The 26,311-nt window shown below is 40.6% G+C and overlaps 1 protein-coding gene across 3 annotated transcripts in view; it reads left to right on the top strand.

The window, feature by feature from the left end:
* Window positions 1–26,311, top strand: part of atp6v1h (ATPase H+ transporting V1 subunit H) — a 131,552-nt gene that overhangs the window by 46,582 nt on the left and 58,659 nt on the right. For 2 of the 3 annotated variants that reach the window (XM_072570531.1, XM_072570529.1), the window contains exons 7-8: window positions 6,700–6,747; window positions 21,014–21,111. In XM_072570531.1, the coding sequence (XP_072426632.1) occupies window positions 6,700–6,747; window positions 21,014–21,111 (146 nt within the window). The remainder of the gene's footprint in view (window positions 1–6,699; window positions 6,748–21,013; window positions 21,112–26,311) is intronic. The other variant, XM_072570530.1, reaches the window with a different exon arrangement.

Here is a 26,311-nt window from a genome sequence, read left to right as displayed (position 1 = left end):
GTAACCTCCCAGGGGTTGTGCAGCCACACGGTTTAGGAACATTGGAACAGGAATAGGCCATTTGGTCTCTTGAGTTTGCCTCCCCATTAGATGATATTGTTACTAACCTGGTTGTGACGATGATTTGTTCCTATAGATAAAATAAATTGTCTAACTCCGCATTGAGCGTGTTTACTGTTTTCTAAAGTTGGTACAGTTATTGAAATATTCATTTAAGTGATTTAGAGATTACCTTATATAGGAGAGACAATAGATGCAGGAGTAGGCCATTCTGCCCTTCGAGCCTGCACCACCATTCAATATGATCATGGCTGATCATCCTCAATCAGTATCCTGTTCCTGCCTTATTTCCATAACCCTTGATTCCACTATCTTTGAGAGCTCTATCCAACTCTTTCTTAAATGAATCCAGAGACTGGGCCTCCACTGCCCTCTGGGGCAGAGCATTCCACACACTCACCACTCTCTGGGTGAAGATGTTTCTCCTCATCTCTGTCCTAAATGGTCTACCCCGCATTTTTAAGCTGTGTCCTCTGGTTCGGCACTCACCCATCAGCGGAAACATGCTTCCTGCCTCCAGAGTGTCCAATCCTTTAATAATCTTTATACATCTCAATCAGATCCCCTCTCAGTCTTCTAAACCCAAGGGTATACAAGCCCAGTCGCTCCAGTCTTTCAGTGTAAGGCAATCCTGCCATTCCAGGAATTGACCTCATGAACCTACACTACACTCCCTCAATAGCCAGAATGTCTTTCCTCAAATTTGGAGACCAGAACTGCAGAGTACTTCCAGATGTGGTCTCACCAGGGCCCTGTACAGCTGCAGAAGAACCTCTTTGCTTCTATACTCAATTCCTCTTGTTATGAAGGCCAGCATGTTATTAGCCTTCTTCACGACCTGCTGTACCTACATGCTTACCTTCATTGACTGGTGTACAGGAACACCCAGATCTCTCTGTACTGCCCCTTTACCTAAATTGATTCCATTGAGGTAGTAATCTGCCTTCCTGTTCTTGCCACCAAAGTGGATAACCATACATTTATCCACATTAAACTGCATCTGCCATGTATCTGGCCACTCACCTAACTTGTCCAGGTCACCCTGTAATCTCCTAACATCCTCATCACATTTCACCCTGCCACCCAGCTTAGTATCATCAGCAAATTTGCTAATGTTATTACTAATACCATCTTCTATATCATTAACATATATTGTAAAAAGCTGCGGTCCCAGTCCTGATCCCTGCGGTACCCCACTGGTCACTGCCTGCCATTCCAAATGGAGCCGTTTATCACTACTTTGTTTCCTATCGGCCAACCAACTTTCAATCCAAATTAGTACTTTGCTCACTAAATACCATGTGCCCTAATTTTGCTCACTAAATACCATGTACCCTAATTTTGCTCACTAAATACCATGTGCCCTAATTTTGCTCACTAAATACCATGTGCCCTAATTTTGCTCAGAGGTACATGACAAAGACAGCAAATTGTCTTGTAAGCTTATTTGCAATCTGTTGTGCATTCCTAGGTCGTCCTTTCTGCACCTCTGACCTGATCATTATTTAATAATGAAATAAAATGGTGGTTAAATGACTGCAGCCAAATGTATCTCTCTAAAACCTTTAGCCAGTATATTGCACACCTTAATTCCAGGTTCAAGAAAGGATTGCTTATTTTGATATTATAATTGAAATCAGTTTTGGGCATCTTTATGATTGACCATAAATATAGGAGCAGAAGTAGGTCATTTAACTCAATGAGACAAAAGTGAGGACTGCAGAATCTGGACATTAGAGTCAAGATTAGAGTGGTGCTGGAAATGCACAGCAGGTCAGGCAGCATCCGACAGATAGGAAAAATCAATGTTTCGGGCAGGAGCCCTTCATCAGGAATGAGGCTGAAAGCCTCTGGGATGGAGAGATCAGCCTAATTCTTGATGAAGGGCTCCGCCTGAAATGTCAACTTTCCTGTTCCTCAAATGCTGCCTGACCTGTGCATTTCCAGAACCATGCTAAACATGATTCAACCAAAGAATCTGCTCCACTATTCAATGAGATCATAGCTGATCATTTTCAACTCCAATTCCTGACAATTTTTTTCCCCCAAACCTCCTTGATTCCCTTGCTGATTCTAACAAAAATTGGTCTTTCTCATCCTTGAATGTACTTAATGACACAGCCTGTCTTGTCCCCCTGTGCAAGAAGGGTAATAGGGATATTCTAGGTAACTCCAGATGAGTGAGCCTGACATCAGTGGTGGTAAAGTTGACGGAGAAGGTACTGAGGGATAAAATCTATTTATATGTGGAAAGGAATGGGCTTATCAATGATAGGCAACATGGCTTTGTGCAGGGGGAGATCGTGCCTCACCAACTTAAAGTTCTTTGAGGAACTGACCAAGTTGATTGATGAAGGAAGGGCTGCAGATGTCATATACATGGACTTTATTAAGGTTCCCCATAGTAAACTAATGGAGAAAGTGAAGTCACATGGTGTACAGGGTGTTCTAGCTAGGTGGATAAAGAACTGGTTGAGCAACAGGAGACCGAATAGTAGTTGAAGGGAGTTAATCGAAATGGAGAAAGGTGATCAGTGTTCCACAGGGGTCAGTGTTGGGGCCACTGTTTGTGATATACATAAATGATCAGGAAGAGGGTATTGTTGGTCTGATCAGTACATTTGCAGATGACATGAAGATTGGTAGAGTAGCAGAAAGCATAGGGCACTGTCAAAGAATACAGGAGAATAACGATAAACTGGAGAGTTGGGTAGAGAAGTGGCAAATGGAGTTCAATCCTGGCAAATGTGAGGTGATGCATTTTGTGAAGTCTCATTCTAGAGTGAACTATACTGTAAATGGAAGAGCCTTGGGAAAAGTTGATGAGCAGAGAGATCTGGGAGTTCAGGTCCATTGTACCCTGAAGGTGGCTACACAGGTGGATAGAGTGGTCAAGAAGGCACATGGCATGCTTGCCTTCATCGGACGGGGTATTGAGTATAAGAGCTGGCTGGTCATGTTAAAATTGTACAAGACTTTGGTTTGGCCGCATTTAGAATACTGTATACGATTCTGGTCGCCACATCACCAAAAGGATGCGGACACCTTGGAGAGGTTGCAGTGAAGGCTTACGAGGATGTTGCCTGGTATGGAACAGAGGTTGAGTAGGTTAGGATTGTTGAGTAGGTTAGGAAAAAGGAGATTGAGATCTACAGAATCATGAAGGGTATATACAAGGTAGATAAACTTTTTTTCCAAGGGTGAAGGACTCAGTAACAAGAGGTCATGTGTTTCGAGGTGAGAGGTGAAAGGTTTGAGGGGGATACACGAGGCAAGTACTTTACACAGAGGGTGTTAGGTGCCTGGAATGAGTTGCAGCAGAGGTGGTAGAGGCAGGCACGGTAGAGGCAGATTCGTTTTAAGTGCGTCTGGACAGATGCACGAGTAGTCAGCGAGCAGATGGGTACAGATGCTTAGGAATTGGGCAATAGGTTTACACAGAGGATTTGGATCGGCTCAGGCTAGGAGGGCTGAAGGGACTGTCCCTGGGCTGTAAATTTTCTTTTGTTCTTTGAGATTTCAAGTTGTGGTGATATATGGGCACCTGGCCCAATGTTTTGCTTTATGACCCTGTGGTGTCCATTGACTGTGTATATTGGGTTTGGAAGGTTGTACCCTTTTCTTAATTGTTGTTTGAAAAACGTGTTGTTCATTTTGGTTGCACATCAGCTTCCTGCTTCTGATCTTTGCACACATTCAATGGCCTGGACAACTCTGTGTAGGCCTACACGCTCCTAGTTCCTGACTGCTTTATTTTATCCTCCAACTCCAACTCCATTTTGATTTGATTTCACTTCCTTCACCACCCACCCCCCACCTTTCCCTCACATTGTTTGCATTTGTTTAATTCATTAATGGAATATGGGTGCCTCTGGCTAGGTCAGCATTTAACATAGAAACATAGGAGAAAGCCATTTAGCCCTTTGAGCCTGTGCCACCATTCATGAAAATCATAGCTGATCGTCCAACTCAGTAGCTTAATTATGCTTTCATCCCATTCACCCCAAGTGCTGTATCTAGCTGCTTCTTGAATTCAATGTTTTGGCATCAACTATTTCCTGTGGTAGTGAATTACACAGGCTCACCATTGTGGGTGAAGAGATGTCTTCTCATCTCCATCCTAGATGATCTACCCTGAATCCTTAGATTGTGATCCCTGGTTCTGGACGCACCCACCATCAGGAACATCCTCCCTGCATCTATCCTGTCTTGTCCTCTTAGGAATTTAAGTCTCCTGAGATTGTCCTCATTCATCTGAATTCCAGCAAAACAATCCTAACCTAGTCGGTCTTTCCTTGTACATCAGTTCTGTCATCCCTGGAATGAGCCTGGCAAACCTTTGTTGCACTCCCTTGAGCGAAAGCATACTTCCTTGGAAAAGGAGACCAAAACTGAATACAATGTTCTAGGTGTAGCCTGTATAAGTGCAGCAACACTTCCCTGCTCCATACTCAACCTCCTAAATTTAAGGCCAACATGCCATTTGCCTTTTTCACTGCCTGGTGCGCAAAGACACCTAGGTCCCGCTGCTTGCCCCCCTCTGCCAATTTACAGCCATTCAGGTAGTAATCTGCCGCCTTGTTTTCGCTTCCAAAATGAATAACCTCATATTTATCCAAGTTATACTGCATCTACCATTGATTTTCCCGCTCACCCAACCCGTCCAGATAATGCTGGAGGATCTCTATATCCTCGTCACAGTTCACCCTCCCACCGAACTTGGTGTCAGCTACAAATTCAGATGTTACAATGTATATTGATTTGGATGAAGGAACAAAATGTAAATAGCTGGGGCCCTAGCACTGATCCTTGTGGCACCTAGATACTGCCTGCCAGTTTGAAAAAGACACATTAATTCTTTGTCTCCTCTCTGTCAGCCAGTTCCTTATCCATCTCAATACACTTCCCCCAATCCCATGCACTTCAGTCTTGCATAATAATCTGTTTATGTGGGACTTTATGAAATGCTTTCTGGAAGTCCAAATATATACCACATCAACTGGCGCCCCTTGTCAACTCTACTAGTTATATCTTCATGGAATTCCAACAGATTTGTCAAGCATTATTTCCCCTTCATATATCCATGCTGACACTGTCTGATCCTGTCACTGCTTTCTAAATGTTCTGCTATAAAGCCCTTGACAATGAATTCAAGAATTTTCTCCACTACTGATATTAGACTTAAATCGCCTATAATTCCCCGGTTTCTCTCTGCCTTCTTTGGGTAGATTTTAAAAACAAAAGGTTGTGTTCACCTGTAGGCTAGGAGACCTAGATCATGTAATTTGTCTAAAGGCCTTGGCTCATTGACTGCTGGTGCCTTATTCAGTGCCATTTCCTTGGCACTTTTTGTCAGTGGTTATTTGTTATTGTCTTCCACACTTGGCAGGGCAAGGAATCAGGCTTAAATATGTCTCAGCTGGAGCTGGAATTGAATCAGAGTAAGCTACCAAGCTAACTAAGATAACAGGCAGCATGTGTTGTCAAAAGTGTGTTTTTAAAAGAAGTTGGATTTGTGTAAGCATTTTCTAATTGTTTTTATTTTTATTGTCTGAAAAAATGGATATAGTGATCAGCATTGGAAGAATGTTCACAAATGGAAACAATTTTTTTTTTCTTTTGAGGTTCATGCAGAAAAGGATCTGTTGATGGTCTTGCCTACCATTTTGCTCCTTGTCTATTGCTGCTTCTCACAAGACTTGTAACTCTCCACTACTCCTTTTCCCACTGCCATGGATGTGTTCCCCTCCTATTTGTTAAATGGTGGTAAGGGCTATTCCTCAAATGGTGGGACTGTGTAGCATGATGCTACCAATTTGAGATGTGCTCAATAAAGTATGTCTATGTTTAGAGCAATTTAGGAAGTGTAAGTATTGCTTAAGATTATAGATTTTTTTTCTGTTAGCATGGTTTTTATTGTATGTCTGTTTATGTATGTACCTGGGTGAATAGAGATAAAAATGACAGTTGCTGGAATCCAAAGTAGACAGGCAGGAGGCTGGAAGAACACAGCAAGCCAGTCAGCATCAGGAGATGGAGAAGTTGACGTTTTGGGTGTAACCCTTTGTTCCTGGTCAGTTCTGGTATATCTGATGCACCAGAACTCGCAAATGAAGGAATTGTAACTGCTTTCAGAGGTTATTGGGAGGCTCTGGGACATACCATGCCCATGACTGGATGATCTGCTTTCAACCTTCAAAATCATTTGGAGACCTAGTCTTAAATACTTGCCATTTTAAAAAAAAATCTTCTAATTTGTGTTGCAAGTTACTTTGTTGTGACTGGCATTTTTCAAGGGAGCAATTAATTATTCAAGTTGGAAAATTACATTTTGACTTCTGGGCATATTTCCTGTTTAAGTCCAGACTAGAGCCGAAGTGCATGTTTTATTTGTTGATCCCTTCGAAGTGAATTTCATTCATGAATTAGTGCATTGAGCAGGAATTATAACTGATGTAATTAAGGTGTCACCTGATAATGAGCTTCAAAGAAAATGGTGCTTTGAGGCAATGCGACACTAATGCAGTGCATGATCACTGGTTTTACAAATTAGGATTTTTAAAATTGCGAATTCTTTATGAATGTATTTTCCATTGGTTTGACATTTATACAAAACAAGTTATTTTTATTTTTTGTTAGAAGTTGCGTGCTGTGGGTTCTGAAGCAGGAACTGTCTCGCCGAGTGAGGTAAGCTGAAGAGAAAAAGTTAGGAATAGTGTGCACAAAGTATAATTTGTGTAGTTTCCTGATATCTTGACATAATACTTTAATTTATACCTCATGGCATTGTATTTTTGGGAGTCCTTAGTGGAGGGAATAGTTGAATGTTGAATAAGTACAAACTTTGTTGAAAAAGACTTCCAGTTCCTAAGTTGTGTGAAGAAGAAAGCCTTATTGGAAAAACTTGGGTCCTGAGAAAAAGGTCTGGTGAAATCAATTGCAATTTATTATTTCTTTCCTTTCCCTAAAGAATCAAATGAAGGGTAAACTCTAAAATGTTTCAACTGAAACTTCACTTAAACTTACTTGTCAAATCCATCCATGGATTCATCAAAAATGACATTTTGTATACAAAGTACTGCTGTTTAAATTGGTTTGGTCCTCTTTTCACCTAAACCTGATGGTATTTTTTCAAGGCAATTAAAGATGAGCAAATACTTGCCCAGTAGCAATATCCAAGTCCTGTGAATGAATAATAAAACACAATTAATTAGATCCCCATCTCAACTCCTGCACTACTATTTGTCAACTGCTTAGCTAACCTTGGTCAGTAGTTCTCGAACTATTTTATTTGAAGGATCTCAGTTCAAATGAATTAGTTATCACAGACCCCCAGTCAATCTAAATGATATCTTTATAATCTCTGTAGTTGAGGTACCAGTATAGAACATCTGAAATTCTCTTTGATGTATTAATGAGGCTAACCAGATAAACCAAAGGTAAAGACTAATCATGATTCTACTAATCGGCCAGATACTTATTTTTAATGTGGTTCTATTACATAACGAAGCAAATTTGATTTGTGGAGTTTTGAAATTAATACACTAGTTTATAGAAAGCAATGATGGTAGGACAAGGCAAAATCAGCACATCTCCCATTTAGAACATGAGAATTGTAGTGAGGGCCCAATGGTTTGTTTGCTGCTAAGGGGGCCTGGCTTGACCTGAACCTATTCATGCAAGGATCATTCTTGTCAAACTGTCCGTTAGGCTGATGAGATTTGCAAGAGATGTATCAGTGGTTGCTTGTGGGTTTTTTCCCCTTTTAATCCAATGGATGACTGGTGATAAACTTGCTGAGGAAGATTGCTCCAGGTGAGGTACCAAGATGGAAGAGATGTTGAACAAAATGTTACAGTTATGATGTGCACTGTTACATTCAATTGAGTAGCAGACAAGAAGGGTGTGCTCTGAACTTTGCAGACTAGTGCATTGTAGTCTTATGTGGAGCGTAGTGGGGCAGTTGTAACACTCTGGCAGCCGCATCTCATGTAGATCAACCAGTTTCATTCGGAGGTTGTTTTTGCTTTTGACATTGTACCTTTGTTTAATGTTGTTAAAGATTGCCTTTAATGATGCACCCAATTAGTTTCCCAATCAGATAAAGTTATTGATCTCATCAGGATGTATAGCAGTCTGAATAATTAATCTTTAACTAGGCTAAAAGTTGCTATTTCATGTTTTTCAAAGGATATCTTCAGATAAGCCTGTTTCTCTATTTCCATGGCAAAGTAGTCAATTGAACACTGTTAGTTTTTTTTTAACTCATCTCAACTTTCAAAACCAGCCAGCTGTCAAATCTTCTCTTTGTATCTTCTTCTATCGTCTTTTCTTCTTAGGATTTCTGCTTCATAGGTTGTTGGAAGATAAAGGTACTTTTTTAAGAGAGCTATTCTGTGGGCAGTCTGCATATGTTGGTGGCTTGGCAGTTCTCCACGAACTGTTCAATTTGTTTAATATTTATACCCCAAAGCATTGGATCATTTCATTGAATTTGATATTTTAACAATATTAAGACCAAACTTGATTGGAGTTTAGTATCTTGGGGCATAATTTTAACTGGAAATTGAATTTTTTTATCTCCTAGCAACCCAGATACTGCTAGCTGCTGGACCAAATGTTACATTGCAAATTCTACAGCACTCTGTGCTTGCTAAGTCCTTCAAGTCTCTTAAAGGTGCAGCACCTCTACGCCTTCACAGCAGTATCATGGTTGCTACTAGCCTTCTATCACCCCTCAGTGGTGACCCACTTTGCGTGACTGTACATCAAATACTGTAGGAGGGAGGTTCACTAAATGAGTAAAACAAATAGATATAGCTCATATATTTGTGTATCTCATCTATTTTCACCAGCTTAATCAATACTCATAATTCTTTAAGTATACAGTCGTTGCACAATGTAGACATTTGGTCAACCAGAAAAAGATCATTTAAGTTTTTTCTGGGATTAAAGGCAACGCTGGATTGTTGATGTTCTGAGTCTCCCTCTTGAGGGGTTAAAGGTGGGGGTGCTGTCAAGCGCTAGTGTTGCCTCCACAGCTAAATAATGATTTTCCACCTTCGGAATGTGTAGCAATACCTTTTGTCTTTAAATGTCAAGCTGCCTCCAATGTGGTGCACCTTGGTAATGCCCCTTTTTCGCTTTTTGAAAGGGCTGCGACTTAAAGTTTGGTTTCATTTCAGCCCCACACTTGTGATTATGGACACCTGGTGTGGGGCGAGGCAGGCAACTTTGCGGGCCGTCTCTTCTGTCCCTGGGCCTGGCCAAGGTGGCTATCAACAGGTCCAGGTGGCAGACCATAGAGGGGCTCATTGTTCTTGACTGTCTGCCCCCTTCACCTGCACATGGGTGTCGCTGGAGAAAGAGCATGTCATACTCACCAGCATGATAGAGGCCTTTAGAGACCAGTGGCAGCATAGAGGCTGGAATGCATCCATAAAATATAGGAGCAGAATTAGGTCATTACACCCAGAGTCTCTGCCATTCAATCATGGCTGATGTTTCTCAACTCCATTTTCCTTCCTTTCTGTAACCCTTACCAATCCAGAACCTATCCAATTATGTCTTAAATACATAAATGGCTTGGCTTCCACGGTAATTTTTGGCAATGAGTTCCACAGATTAGCCAATGGCTAAAGAAATTCCTCTTTGTCTTTGTTTTAAATAACTGTGCGTTTGCTCTAAGGCTCTGCCATTGGGTCTTAGTCTCTCCCTTTTGTGGAAACCTTTTCTCATGTAGGTCAAACCTACATATTAACCTTGAAAGAATCTTAAATTATGACTCCCAAGTCCATTTGTGATTTCTGAAGCCTTTCCCCTTTTAGAAAATAGTCTACACCTTTATTCTTCGTACCAAAGTTCATAACCTCAACATGGAGCCTGTGGAACTATTAGCAGCTGCCATCCTGAAAAAGACCCCTTTATCCCCACACTCTGCTTTCTACCAATCAATTAATCCTCTATTTATGCTGTACCTTGTCCCTAAGATCATAGGCTCATGTCTTAGTTAACAGCCTCTTGTAAGGCACCTTGTCAAAGACATTCTGGAAATCCAAATAGATCATGTCCACTTGCTGTCCTTTGTCCCTGCTTGTTGCCTCCTGAAAGATTTGTCAAGCATGACCAGCACTTGATGAAATCATGTTCGCTCAGTCCTCATTTTTCATGCACTCTAAGAACTCTGCAAATTCATCCGTAATGGACTCTCAAAATCCGCCAATGACAGAGGTCAGGCTAACCAGCCTATAGCTTACTATTTTCTGCCTCCTTCCTCCTCTTAAATGAGAGTGTTACACTAGTCATTTTTTAGTCATCTGGGAAGCTCCAGATTCCCGTGACTCCTGAAAAATCGCCACCAATGCTTCCACAATCTCTTTAGCTACCTCCCTTCTGAACTCTGGGGTGTAATCCGTCTGGTCTGAGTGATCAACCTCCCTTCCGAGCTTTGTTTCCACAGCACCTTCTCCCTTCATAATGGCTACTGCACCTACCTCTGAGGACTGATCCTTTGAAGCTCTGTTATGCTGCTAGTGCCTTCTGCTCTAAAAACTGGTGCAGACTAACTGTCCATATCTTCCCCATTACTATCCCTAATCCTACATTTTTTTCAGTGGCCTAATGTGCGTTCTTGCCTCTTGAGCTTTTAAGCTACATTTAAAAAAAATATAAACTACTAACTAGCTTATCCTCATTTTACCACTCCCCAATTTCATTTTTAGTTGTCCTCTGCTGGTTCTTAAAAGCCACTCCTTTGCCTTTGACTTTCCACTAATTTTCACATTGTATGCTTTTTTTTTTGTTTTTATGCTGTCCCTTCTCTTGCTCTCTGGTTGTCTGAGCAATATGATTTTAATTTGGTAAGGTTCTCTTGCCTTAAAGAAGGTTCTGTTCAACCATTAATTTGGTTTGTTTCAATATGGTGCCCCAACTGGGGTATTTCATTATTTTTGACTGCCTGTTTTAAAAAGGAGTGGAAGAAGTTTATCTCTGTCTTGCCCTGGGCTGGTCCTGTCTTGGGTACATTTAGATGGGGATAGTGTCAAGGGACACTTATTCTGTTTAAAAATATTAGCAAGTGTGATCAGTGTAGGTTTCACAGAATCTAAAATGCAGCTATCATTGACAGAGTTGCTGAATCTACTGTTGGGTATGCACGGCTACTTTGTACTGTGCATTTTCTTTAATATTTTCATATTGTGTCTTAAAGAAAATATTGCTTGTGCATGGCACATTCCCAGTTGTGTGACCTCGTGACCTCATGACCTTGGAGACTTGATTATTCACCAAGGACAAGTCAGGGCTGTGTGGTGAATGGCAACTATCCACTCTCTGCTGAAGCAGCATAGGAAACATTAAAGCGATAACATAGGAAAAGATATGTATAGGTCGAATGTTAATATCGACATCACATTTAAGCTATTTATTTTGAACACAGACATTTGTCACTTGTACCATTCCATGGTTGGTTTGAGTGCAACCTGCATAGTGAGTTGGAGGAAGAACTGAGATTTATTTCTCCTGCTGAAACATCAGACTGATGTACTGAAGGTGAAGTGACTACTTGAGAGAGGTTACTAGCTGTTATGGCTGCAGTGTTTTGCATTCTATTAGAACAAATATCAAGTAACCGCTAACCACGCATGTCTGGTATTGCAACGCATTACTCAGTTCAGTGACTGAGTACCCTTTGCATAATTATTGTAGCCTTCATATAATGAAGAATTAAAAACACTGCCTTCATCATAACCCTTCCTTGTAAGGCGATCGACCCGCTTCTCCAGTATTTGCATAACTGAAGTTCCATACCCATACCATTCTAATCTCTTTAATCCCCTAAGGTTTTGACCTCCTTCTGAGGTATAGTGCCTGAAATAAATTATTACAGTTGAGGTTGAACCAGTGTTTTGTGGGTTTAGTGCAAGTCTTTGATTTTGTGCCTTCCCTCTATCTCTATGAATAAAGCATACACATTTTTTTCTTAAATCTTCAGAGGTGTGAAAAGTTGTACACATGCCCACGCTTTGCTATAAATCATTGTGCTTTACGCGAAAATTTCAGCCACTGTGTATCTGCACAATTTTACAGTGCTGTCTTCCGGCTGCTTTATTTACAAGTCTTAGTAATTTCTAAACTTTGAAATTGTCCTGTATCTCTAAGTTCAAATCATTAGGAAATATCGAACAAGAGGTTCCTAAAACTGAACCTGCAAGTACACTACTGTGTATTTCTTCATTCTGCTTTGTTTCTTGCTAATATCCTAGGTTCCTGCCACTATCCCCAATCCCATGAGGTTTGCTGTTCACAATCTTGTATAGTTCTTTATCAAGCAGAGCACTTTTGATGTTGCTGTCAGGTATTGAATGTATAAACGCGCCTGACATTCCACTACTTGACAGCAACCTATATTTGGCTGATTTCTGCTAGTTCTTCAGTTTGTAATCCTTTGGAATTGTATACCCTGAAATATGAACATGCTCGGTCAACAAATGTCATTAAACTTCATGAGGGATTGCAATATTTCACTTTTTTTGACCATAAAATCTTCCATCTCGAGCCTTTCTGTCATAAATTGTGTTATTGACCACTCCTGTTATGTTGTGTATTCTTGGATTCTAAACGGCACTCCAGTACTTATCGACAGGTATAATTTTCACTTTTACCAGCAGCCAACTTTACTAAGTTAGATCTGTTGAGTTTTCCCTAAACTCTAATCTTGTTCAGTTGCATGAAGCAAATATTGTTTTGGGCTTTCAATCTTCACTTCACTTTATTGACCTAATAATGGTATTTGGCTTCATGTGAGTCACCACACCTTTTGAGATGTTTATAAATCCTGACTGCAGCACTTGGTCTATAACTCCTAGAACTTGATCTGAGTTCTAACGCATGCTAATCTTGGGACTTAATGCATTTGTCCCTACGTAGATCCCATGCTGTTCATTCACCTTTGCAGGATGGCTATTTTTGTGTAAAATCTATATTATGCATTGTGTAGTATTTAGGAGATAATGTTGTGGCTATACATGACATTGGTTAGGCAACTTTTGGAATACTGCACTCAATTCTGATATCCTTCTTATAGGAAAGATGTTGTGAAACTTGAAAGGGTGTAGAAAAAAAATGGCAAGAATGTTGCCAGTGTTAGCGGGATTGAGTTATATGTCTAGATTAGAGTGGTGCTGGAAAAGCACAGCAGGTCAGGCAGCTTCCGAGGAGCAGGAAAATTGACGTTTCAGGCAAAAGCCCTTCATCAGGAATATTCCTGATGAAGGGCTTTTGCCCGAAACGTCGATTTTCCTGCTCCTTGGATGCTGCCTGACCTGCTGTGTTTTTCCAGCACCACTCTAATCTAGACTCTGGTTTCCAACATCTGCAGTCCTTGTTTTTACCCGGGATTGTTTTTACACGGGTAGAGACTGAATAGGCTGGGGCTATTTTTCCCTGGAGGATCGGAGGCTGAGGGGGTGACCTTTTATAGAGGTTTATAAAATCATGTGGGGCATGGATAGGGTGAAAAGTCAGATCTTTTCCTTAGGGTAGGGAAGTCCAAAACTAGAGGGCATAGGTCCCTTTTAAATCTTTCCCCTCACTGTAAACCCAAGGGGCCACTTTTTCATGCAGTGAGTGGTGTGTGTATGGAATGAACTGGTGGAGCTGGTACAATTGCAGCATTGGATGAGTTATTGAATAGAAAAGAGTTTTTGAGGGATATGTCCCAAATGCTGGCAAATGGGACTAGATTAATTTCTGATATCTGTTGAGCATGGGCAAGTTGGACCGAAGGGTCTGTTTCTATGCTGTGCATCTCTGACTCTGACTTTGTATTTTAAGAACTAATGGTTTTTAAAAAGTATTCATAATGCCCAAAAACACACTTCTTCGGATTCTGGGAAACTGAAATAAAACCAGAAAATGTTGGAAATTCTTAGCAGACCTGGAAAGAAAGAAAAGTGCTCCGTGTCTGAAGTTTCACCAGAGCTGGGGAAATTAGGGAATAGGTTTTGAGAAAGTGGAGTGGGGAGGGTGAGTCTCCTTCAGGGAAGAGAGAAGGATAAAGGGAAAGTTATGTGATTGAGGGGAGTAGCAGTGAGGAAAAAGTTTCATTTGGTGTATGATCATGTGGTGCAGTTAAAATTAAGGCAAGTAAAAGTTCCATGTCTACAGGTAGCATGGAGGGCAAGCAAAGAAAATCTTGGCGGGGGGGGAGAAGGAGGGCAAAGCAGCAGTGAAACTTCAAACAAATAAATTGAAGATATTTATTCTAAAAATTTTCATTTGTGTTGAATCCAGAAAAGCTTCCTGTCACACAAAAGTGCTGAAGCTTGTGCTTACGAAATGACCTTCATTGGAACACTCACTGACCGAGGCTAGTAAGGTCACTATAGGAGCATAGCGGAGAGTTACGACAGCAAAGCCTCCAGTCACATGCTATGTGGCGTTATTGTTTGGTTGATTAAGCAATAAATAAAGATCTGACTAAAGACCCTTATTTGGAGTAACATTAGGATGACTATCTTCATTTCGTGTGTGTGTATGTATATGTGCACGCGCGCACATAATATATATTTATGACTTGGAAGAAGGAGGTGAATGTACTGTAGCCAAATATTTAGACAACACAGGTGAAAAGACAAGTTGCAAGAGGGATGCAAGCAGCTTCGATATTAAAAAGCTAAATCTGTGGATAAGAAGTTGGCAAATGGAGTATAATGTGGGAAAAGGGAGTGTTGGCCCTAATTTCAAAGGAGGTTGGAGTACAAGGGTAGGGAAGACTTCAACTGTACAAGGTGCTACTGAGACTGCATCTACAGTACTGTGTGTAGTATTGGTTCCCTTGTGTAAGGAAAGATATTTTATTGGAGGCAATTCAGAAAAGGTTTGCTGGTCTGATTGCTAATATTAAGGGATTATCTTGAGCAAAAGTTAAATAGGCTAAGAGTCTATTTATTGGAGTTTAGAACAGTGAGAGATGATTTCATTGGAACATATAGGATTCTTGAGGGGCTTGATAGGATAAATGCTGAGAGAATGTCTCCCTTCACTGGACAATCGTGACCAGAAGGCATAGTCTCTGAAAAATGTTAGCTCATTTAAGACTGAAATGAAGAATTTGAGGGTAGTGTCTTTGGAACTCATTGCCACAGAAAGTTCTAGGGACAATCCCTCTAACTAGGGCTGATAGATTCTTGATCAGTCGAGGAATCCAAGGTCGTGGGGAAAGGGTAGGAAAGAAGACATAAGTCGTGTTAGATCAGCCATGATCCTATTGAATGGTGGAGCTGGAGCCGAATGGCCTTCTCCCTGTTCCTGTTTCTTATGGTCTGAAAAGACCTATTCAATTTAGCTGTGTCTCTTGGATTCAGGATAAGTATAGTTGACAACTCAGTTGTACCTGGTTGTCCTTAATGCATTGGGGACATTCTTAAATCCACAAGATAGGTCTTGATTTTGGTGAACATCTCAGCAACATGTTGGCTTTCCTTTTTTAAAATAGACGATTGCAAATAGTCCACATTAAATAAAGTTTGTTCCTTGAAGTTTGAGATCATGTGATTTTACGACAATCCAATGATCACCTCTATGATGAACTGGCCATGGGTCACAACCTATTGGACTTCTGTACCCATGCTGCAATGACATCCGCAAGCAAGATGTGAAGATGGTTGACTCAAAAAGTTGAGAAACAGCTATTCCTGAGGGGTTTCACCATTCAGAAGGGCATTGGAAGGGCTTGGAGAAACAAAGCACAGCTGGATGAAAAGTGGAAGGAAAAGAATGACTAGTGAATCCGGCACATTCTCTCCCTTGCTCCCTCGCCCCCTCACCCCCATCTTATGTATCAGAGACAGCTGTACCAGAGAGGACATCTGAGCCATACCAGGCAATGTTCAACAAAGTCTCAAAGTACCATTCATGAGGCCGAAAGCACGATCATAGGTCATGCTTCACCTTTCTCTTCCTGACTTGTGTGGAGCATTCCTAAATAGAGAAAAGGTAGCTTTCTACAGTTAGCTAATCATGGTAAACTGTCTCACAAGAATATACAAACAATCTAAATACTACCCTCCAGCTTTCAAGGAAGATCGCAAGCATGCATCTGTTCCTGCTTCTGCCATTGGTTTTGGTCCATTTGTTTTCTTCCTGGCTCCCATTTATACCCTTTGTTCTTAAATTCCCTTCTGACTGTTTGCACAACCACTCGAGCTGCTGTGGTCCTGTTTTTCAACTTGCACTGATGTCCTGGGCCCCAATTGGTGCCAGATGTTGGTGTCTGCAAGTAGCCTGGCTAATTGCACCAACCATCTACTGTCACTAAATGGGACCTAGCCATTCTTAAAAATAGAGGGTAAGTGTAATTTTTAATGTTGCATTTTAACTTGAGTCTTTTTGTGCTGAGAAACATCTGAAAGAATTAACTGTGCAATATTTAGCTGATATTTGAGTTTTAATATGTCATTTCTGTGGGAATCAATGTTTCATTAAGTCATTTCATTGGAAGTTGTGCTTTTCAGGAATGCTGCCACAGCCCTGTGAGCATTCCTTTATAATGGAGAGGAAACTGCCAAGATAACACTGAGTGGAGGAGCAGGGTTTGGAGGAGTCTTTGAATTATAGCCAGTTTTGGGTTGATATCTGACACCTTGACAAGCCAAAATATTGAGTCTAGAGAAAAGCATTCATTAGCAGCCAAATGTTCTCCAAACAAGCACAGGCATCAATTAATGAGAGTCCTTTCAGTTACTTTTGTACAAGACTTGAGCCTTTGTAAGTCTCCAGAGGTTGCTGTTTGCCCTCCATTTAATGTGTACTCGGTATCTTTGACTGCAATCTGCAAATCAAGAATTATGTGGTGAAGAGAGCTGAAGTCATATGTACATAAAGTAACACCAAATACTGAATGGGACACATCACTCCGTATCTAAATCACAGTTGAGAATCAGCTCTGAAGTGTCACTGAATTTGAAACATGAACTCAGTTTTTCTCACTCTGGCTTGGCAGCATCTGTGGATTCTCCAGCACTTTTTGTTTCAGCTCTCCAGCAGCTACAGTTATTTATTTTTATGTCAGATGATTTCTTAGCTGACGGTTCTCGCAGCTAATTAATGGCAAATGAGGTTAAAATGGATGAAGCTGTGGAGGTAGTTGATCTTGCTAATGGAGTGTGTCTGGCTGATATGTTAGCTTAGCATTTGGGTGGAGCACAGAGCTTAGACTCTAGATGAGCCTCACACCTTGACAGTGAGATGGGTGGAGTTGATGGTCAGAGCAGATGAGGGCTGCAGATGCTGGAGAGTCGAAGAATGTGGTACTGGAAAAGCACAGCTGGTCAGGCAGCATCTGAGGAGCAGGAGAATCGGCGTTTCAAGCATAAGCCCTTCATCAGGAATGGAGTTGGTGATAGTGGAGCTAAGTTTGTTGTTTGAATAAATTGATTTATGGTTTCAACCTTTATTTGGAAGAAACTTTTTTTTTTGTCCTGGATACTGGATGTCTGATAAACTGATTTACAAATTAGAGACTCTGGAGGGTGTATTTATAGCTGCTCTGCCTAAGGCTTCAAGCATGACAATCTAACAGTCCAGACTTTGTTGTAGTTTCTGTTGAAAATCACTGTTAAATATGGTGATCACTTTGCCAATGACAGAATTAAATCACTGGATCTGTTTGAGTGAGGAGAGTTTTCAATAATCTTGCATGACAGCTGCATAGATTCTGTCAAATAATGACTTGAGCTATGGGAGCAAATGGGCGAGGCTGCAGTTTAAGCCAACTGACAATACAATAGTCCTTTATAACATGGAATTTTGTTTAAACACATTACAGGTCTTGGTATTCTAAACTTTTGCTGGTGACATCCAAGCGGTCATCTGGCCTTCCTCTTTATAAATGCTAAACCAATGTATGTTCAGCATTTTGTTTCTTACGTATTTACTGTGGCAATGATTTCATTCATAGCACACCTAAAGCCTAGAGAAACAAAGATGATTGCCAATTCATGTTAGTCTAATATTGGCATCTTAATGAGTCCATCAATAGATCTGGTGCAGGAATCAAGGTCAATTTGTTTTATTTTTATGCCTTCAAAGAGGAAGTGCCTCCAGTTAGGAAGGCAAAGAACTGAGTGAGTGCCTGACAGTGTAGCTTTTTGAATAGTGAAGTGAAAGTGGATATTTATTAAAAGGTTTTGCTTTATTATTTTGGATGTAACAGGAGCACAATTAGTGGCTAAGTTACTGTGATAAGTGATCTTAACAATATCCACTGTATTTCAAATGAAATTCAGTTTTGTGGTTAGCCTTGTCAGCATTTGTCAAGTTTACCTTTCTATGATGCACTGATGAAATCACAATTTCGTATACAAGGTGAGTGAAAATGAAGTACTGGAAATATTCAGGTCAGGCAGCATCTGTGAAGAGAAATAGAATTGATGTTTTGGGTCAGTGACATTTTTGTTAGAATTTGCCAGCAATAGTTGAGGAAGGGTATTTGACTGGGATGTTTTGGTACAAATCTGATGGAATGTACCCAAGGAAATAAAGCAAGGCAAGTGGATTGAACTCATGCAAGATGGTGCAATTTCTGACAACCTTCCTCACTGTTCACGATTTCACCTATTTTAGTGTCATCTGTAAACTTACTAATCATGCTATGTACATTCTCATTCAAATCATTCATTATAGATAACAAACAGAGGCAACTGGAAATTCTGCTGGAGAGAAGAGCAGATGGGCCATTCATGATTGAGAAGTGGCAATAAATTAAACATCTACCAAAGCAAAATGCCATAGATGCTGCGAATCTTAAAAAAATGCTGAAAGTACTAATAGGATCAACATCTGTAAAAATGTTAGCAGTTCACATCAATGATCTTTCATCATGACAAAAGTTGAAGGCTTATATTGCCTAATCACCAGTTTTAATCCTTTTTATACAGTGTGTTGATGTTCTCTGTAGCACCAGTTGGTGATGCTTAACTTGAGAGTTTATCTAAAGTAAACTCAATCTGGGACAGATACTTCAACTTAGATTGAAAATTGTGGATTGGAGGCAGGCTGAGTCATAGAGTCCTACAGTGCAGAGATAGGGCCTTTACCCTTAACTGGTCCATGCTGACCAAAATGTCCATCCACTCTAACTCCATTTCTTTGCACTTGGCCCATATCCTTCTAAACCTTTCCTATCCAAGTATTTGTCCAACTGCCTTTTAATTGTTATTGTACCTGCCTCAACCAGTGCCTCTGGCAGTTCATTCCATATGTGTACCAACCTCTGTGTTTCTAAAGGAAAACATTGCCCCTCAGGTTCCCTTTTATTCCTCCTCCTCCACCCCCCCGCCCCCCCAACATTGAACTGACCTCCTCAATTTCCCAACCCTGGGAAAAAGACTAAATGCGTTCACCCTACCCATACCTCTCATGATCTTTGATACTTTTATAACATCTCCCCTCCGTCTCCTTTGCTGTAAAGAAACAAGTCCTAGCTTGTCCAACCTCTCCCTATAACTCACTCCCTTGAGTCTTGGCAACATCCTTATAAATTTCTTCTGCACTCTTTCCAGTTTAATAATATCCTTCCTATAGCAAGGTGACCAAAGCTGAACACAATACTCCAAGTGCAGCCTCACTAAAGCCCTCTACAACTGCGGCATAACTTCTCAACTTCAATACTTAATGCCCTAACTGATGAAGGCTAGTGTGCCAAAAGCCATCTTTACTGCTCTGTCTACCTGTGACTCCACTTTCAGAGAACCGTGCATCTGAACTCCAAGGTCCCTCTGTTCCATTACACTCCTTAAGGCCCACTTTGAAACTCCTACCTTGGTTTAGCTTTCCAAAATGCAAGACCTCACTGGCCGTTTCTCTGCCCACTTCCCTAGCTGATCAAGATCCTGCTGCAAATTCGTATAATCTTCATCACTGTCCCTGATACCACTTATTTTAGTGTCATCTGCAAACATACTAATTATGTCTTGTACATTCTCATTCAAATCATTGATTATAGGTAACAACCAGTAATAGGCCCCTTACCAACCCTTGAGGCACACCATTAGTCATAGGCCTACAGTCTATCATGCATCCTTCTGCTATTATCCTCTGCTCCCTACCATTGTGTATCTAATTTGCCAGCTCTCACTGGATTTCATATGATCTAACCTTCCAGAGCAGTCTACCATGTAGAACCTTGGTAAAAACAATGACTGCAGATGCTGGAAACCAAATTCTAGATTAGTGGTGCTGGAAAAGAACCCCAGGGCATCAATGTGGACTTCACCAGTTTCCTCATTTCCTCTTCCCCCACCTCACCCCAGTTCCAAGCTTCCAGCTCAGCACTGTCCCCATTACTTCTCCTACCTGCCTATCTTCCTTTCCACCTATCCACTCCACCCTCCTCTCTGACCTATCACTTCCATCCCCACCCCCATTCTCCTATTGTACTGTATGCCCGTTTCTCGCCACCCCCACCCTCTCATTTATCTCTCCATCCTGCAGGCACTCTGCCTCTATTCTGGGTGAAGGGCTTTTGCCCGAAACGTCGATTTTCCTGCTCCTCGGATGCTGCCTGAATGGCTTTGCTCTTTCAGCACCACTCTAATCTAGAATCATGTAGAACCTTGTGAAAGGCCTCACTGAAATCCATGTAGCCTACGTCAACAACCCAGCTCTCATCAACCTTCCTGGTCACTTTATCAAAGAACTCCAGCAAACTTGGGAGGCATGATCTCCCATGCATTTATTGATGTGATGCAATTCTCAAAACAAAATTGGATGAATATCAAAAAAAAAATCTAGAAAAAGACATTGCTTCCTTGCGTTGTAAAAAGTACATGGCTCTTAGCTAACTAATGAGCAGTGCTTTTGCAATTTAAAGCTTAAAGATGTACAAAACTAATTTCATTATGAATGAGGTTAGAAATGTTTTCTTAATTATTTATTTTCTTTCAAACTTCAGAGCTCCCAATACGTTCAGTGTGTGGCAGGTTGTCTGCAGCTAATGCTGAGAATCAATGAATATCGTTTTGCCTGGGTAGAAGCTGATGGAGTGAACTGGTAAGAATCTTTAAGGACACTAATTATTCCGGACAAATTGGTCAAGTAGTCTGTGTTTAAGTATTCGATGTGCTTTTGAGACCCTGTATTGTAGTGAATTGCTTGATCACTAGAGACAATATATTCATGCTGAACGAGCAATTTGTTATACAAACATTTTGCGTATCCTAGAAAATTGCAAGTAAATTGAAGATGCTAGGAGAAAGTGAGGACTGCAGATGCTGGAGATCAGAGCTGAAAAATGTGTTGCTGGAAAAGCGCAGCAGGTCAGGCAGCATCCAAGGAGCAGGAGAATCAACGTTTCGGGCATAAGCCCTTCTTCAGGAATGAGGACGGTGTGCCAAGCAGGAAGATTGAAGATGCTAGGCCTACTCAGCCTGGTGACATTGCTGAACAGAAAATAAGGTTTAATATATGAAATTCTGTGGCACAGTGGGGTGCTGTGCACTTTTCTATCTGCTGCTGTTAATACTTTAACAGCGTGGAGAAGGTGCTGTATGCCAACTCCAACAAATTAAGTGCCTTTATTGGCTAAACTGTAAGCCACCTGCCAATGCTTTGGTATTTCATCCTGTTCATTTGAGGCATGTATGCTGCTGTAGTGAATAACTAGGGCCTGCTTGTAAAACCCTTCCTCTTAAGAGTGTCCAAATCTAGTGATAGTCAGCATTAGATACTGTCTGCAGGCCCACCAGTGCTCGGCATTCCTGGTAAACTACTGGGAGTTAGTGAGCTGACGGCTATTTGATTGGCCTCCATTTGTTGGCAGTCATATTTCATCTAGCTGATGAGCCATTCTGAACCAATTGACAGTCCAGTTACTGCCAAACTAATTTGGGGTGGATTGTGTCATGCAGAGATGCAAGCTTGCCCTGACTTCAAAGCCAATAGCAGAATTCCTCCTACCCTTTCAGTTTCATGAATGGGCCAATTGCGAGGACCATGGAATCTGTTCTGTATTTTCACATTTTGATAACTTTATTATATTTAATATATCTTGCTTTCACTTAAGTACATAATTCTGTCAAAAGATTGTCTATCATTTCTAACTGCTCATGTAAGTTGCAAACTCTATCCTCGGGTACAAATCCTCTATTTTGAAATTCCCTTCTATAGTTATGATCAGTATTTAATTTTCTCTCCAATATAAAGAGAACAAGTAGAAATTTGCCACTTAAATTACTTTGGACAGTATTATATTCTACAAATGTCATAAACTGGGAATTATTTAAATCATGGAAAAATCACTGAAAAGACTAAGTGCTTACAGTAGCTAAGAGCGTAAATTTGTATTTTGTACAATTTTTTTTTCTGTGGCTTGTAAGTGGCATTTAACTTACGTCTATAGTTTTTAAAATTCTGTTCCGAGCCCCATTTCCTCTAACTTCTCCAAGCCGTTACATTGATCTCCAAGGTTCATGCATTCCAATGGCTGGAGAACCCAAAAGTGAATGCATCGATGCACCAGCCAAAGTACGTAGATCCTCTGAATAATGGCACAGTCATGCCATTTAGAGGAAGCCTTGGTTCCCAATGTTAAGCAGGTCCTTTAAGAAGATCTCCAGAGGAAGAGCAATTGGGTTTGCTTACAAAGCAACTGAAAACAGTTCCTCACGAAGTGAGCTGAAAATGTGTTGCTGGAAAAGCGCAGCAGGTCAGGAAGCATCCAAGGAACAGGAGAATCGACGTTTCAGGCATAAGCCCTTTCTGAAGAAGGGCTTATGCCAGAAACGTCGGTTCTCCTGTTCCTTGGATGCTGCCTGACCTGCGCTTTTCCAGCAACACATTTTCAGCTCTGATCTCCAGCATCTGCAGTCCTCACTTTCTCCTCACAAAGTGAGTCAACTAGGAGCATATAAAGCTAACCAACTCAGTATGATCTATGATCCATCGAGTGTTAAGGGAGGTAGAGAAAGAGGTGGTCTTTCACTTTGGCCTTTTCTAACATTGGAGAAAGTGAGGACTGCCTGACCTCCTGCGCTTTTCCAGCAACATGTTTTTAAGCCCTTTTCTAACATTTCCAATCTCCTGGAATTGATTCTTGTTCTTGTAGTATGGAGAAGACACAGCAAATAACTAGCTTCTAAAGTTCAATTTCGCTTTACTACCAGTTGCTATAACTAATAGAATATATAAAAAGTGAATGAATTCATTAAAATGAAGTAGTTATTAAAAATAGATAAAGGATAGTAGGACAGGTGATGTCACAGTTGCAACATGTGGAAGTTCCTGAATAAAATTTTCATCGAGCAAAGATGTCTATGGCAAATGTTTGAAGTTCAAGCAACTTCAGCTCAGTTTTATCTGAACTACAGGTATTGCAATACATCAAGGAGGGCAAAGTTACCTGTATTCTTTACACCAGGAGACAGTAAAACACCTTAGACTTGGGTAATCTGATTTTTGTTTCCTGTTCACAGGCAGGAAGGTGTAACTGAGAGACTGGTTAAGGAACCCAGAATGGGGTTGGAGGGGCAGGTTGATGGAGCCTGTCTTTACAATTGTCCAACATATTTGAGATTCTATAAGCTTATCTGAGTGAGAGTAAGGGCTTGCAAAATGGGTGAGCTAACTGGTTGTGACACAGGGAAACCATTCAAGAGGGAGAATGAGAGAAATGTGATAGTGGCAAGCTTAATTTAGTTAAAGGGACAAACATAGTTCTCTTCAACAAGGAGCATAATTCCAGACTGTACATTGCAAGTTGAGCTGCTGTTTAGAACCAATGAGGGGGAAGGATCCGATCATCATGGTCCACACAGCATCCCCACAGTCACCGGCATGGGTCACCGCATCCTCAGTCAGTTTGACCCTTCAGTCAAACCGGTCACACTGACCCTCTGAAGAGTAACTTCCCCCAGACCTATTCCATTATCCTATTACTCCACATTTACTCTTGACTTATGCATCTGACCAGCGCATCTTTGGATTGTGAGAGGAAACAGGAGTTCCCGGAGGCAACCCATGCAGACATGGGGAGAATGTGCAAATTTCACACAGACAGTCGTCTGAGGATGGAATTAAACTGTGGTCCCTGGTGCTGTGAGGCAGTAGTGCTAACCACTGTGCCAATGATGTGGAAAGGATCAAGGGAAATGTGCCAAATTTAGACTCAGAAGCTCAAAAGTCAAAATCTCTAATTTGTACTTGGTTCACGAGTGTTTAGATGGGGTGATTAGAGATGAATGTGTGAACCTAAGATAAATGGGAGTAATGGGTTTTGGTTCATAGGTCACTATGCCACAACTGGAGAAAATCAAATCTGTAATGATGGGGCAGTCCGCACCTGAATCATGCTGTTTTTGTAAGCCATGTAATTATGGAAATCAGAATTTTAAATTCTATGGTGGGGGGCAGGGAATTAAATTGAAGATGAATCTCAGTAGAGTCAAAGCTAGAGAGTTTTTAACAAGGGAATAGATACACTGCAAAAAGAACTGATTAAGGGTCTGAATCTAAGAATAAACTAATGGGTTAGATTAAAATTTACATTAAGTGCAAATGAGTGAAGGTAAGAGCTTTAGTTTTGAATATACATAGCACTTAACTGAGAGCAAAGATGCAGCGGCAGGTTAGTGTAGATGTGAACATGCATGTTAGAATACAGGATTTTTAGGAATTAACTTGAAACTTGGAAAACATGATTCTGTTAGATGATGGTATTGGTACAGTATGATGCATGTTCAGGAAGCCAAAATATGGAAATGGTTTGGGTAGAAATGACAAGAAGTTGCTTTTTGGAAGTGATGCACGAGTCCTTAAAGAAGACATAGGATAGGGTGAAGCATAAAGAAAGAATGAGAACCTGCCAAAAAGACAATTTTAAAAAACACAATGAGCAAACAAAAAAGGAAAAAGAAACCTAGCCATAAATATAAACATAGTTAGATCTCTGCAGATGTTTGAAAAAAAGTTAACAATTGACCTTTGGTCAAATAACTAGTGAGACTGGGAAATTAGTGGTGGAAAAGTATGGACTTATGCCGTAGATCAGTCATGATCTCACTGAATGACTAGACAGGCTTGAGCTGAATGGCCACCACCACCTGTTCCTATTTTAAATAAGAAAATAGCAGATAAATTGAAAGAGTGTTGTTGAATTGACTGTCATTATAAAGGATGTAGTAATATCCCAGAATCAACAAAAAAATCAGGAAATGGGAAGAACCGAGGAACTCCGGGGAAAATCACAATTATTGGAGGAGTATTAATAAATCAGAATTGCAGTCTAACAGCTCCCCAGGTTCTGGTGGGCTTCATGCTCGGGTCTTAAAGTGCCAAGTGCAATAGTTAATGCATTGATTTTAATTTTCTAAACATCCTTGATTTGAGACAGTTCCATTAGATTGAAGGGTAGTGAATGTAAATTTTATTCAAAAAGGGGACAAGGAGGGAAACTAAGCCATTTAGCTTAACAGCCGTCAGATTGAAAATAAAATAAATTACACCAAGGCACTCAAATTTGCTAATCAGGCAGATTTGACATGGTTTTGAAAATAGACACTCTGTTTAACTCCTTTTTTTGAAGACTGTGTGGAAATACTGTACCTAGATTTCCAGATAAGGCATCAATTCAGGTTATTGGGGTAAGTAAAAGCTCACTATATAGTAGTAGTAGTAGATTGGCATTGATAGAAGATTAGTCAACTAACAGGAAATAGAATAGGCATAAATAGGACTTTAAGGTTGGCAAAGAATAAGTTTATGTCCCACTGGGATTAGTGTAGGGTTTTCAACTATTTACAATTTGTATATCTGATTTGAATGAAGAGAAGGAAGATATAATTGTCATTTTGTCTGATGACACACATAAAGAGGAAAGTAAGTTGTGTCGAGGACCTGAGGCTACAAAAATAAAGGAAGATTAGGTGAATGGGCAAAGATGTGGTAAATGGAGCATAATGTGTGAAGTTGTCCATTTTGGCAAGAAGTGTTTTTTTCAGATCTGAGTGGCGAGAGATGGCAGAACTCTGGAGATGTTCAGAGATCTGGGTATCCTTGTGAGTGAATCACAAAGGTTAGTCTGCAGGTCCAGCAAATATGACTTGATTAAAACATACAAAATTTCTTCCTCCTCTCCTCCCAGAATTGGGAACCAAGGGTTGCTGCTTACAATCCGGAGAACAACTATTTAAGCAGATTAGATGAACTTTTTGGAATATTGTTTGAAATGCTCCGCTGAAAAGGTAGTGGAGGCAGA

Source organism: Chiloscyllium punctatum, chromosome 5 (assembly GCF_047496795.1).
Source record: "Chiloscyllium punctatum isolate Juve2018m chromosome 5, sChiPun1.3, whole genome shotgun sequence".
NCBI classification, from domain to species: domain Eukaryota; kingdom Metazoa; phylum Chordata; class Chondrichthyes; order Orectolobiformes; family Hemiscylliidae; genus Chiloscyllium; species Chiloscyllium punctatum.
This window is presented reverse-complemented; position numbering and strand designations above follow the sequence as displayed.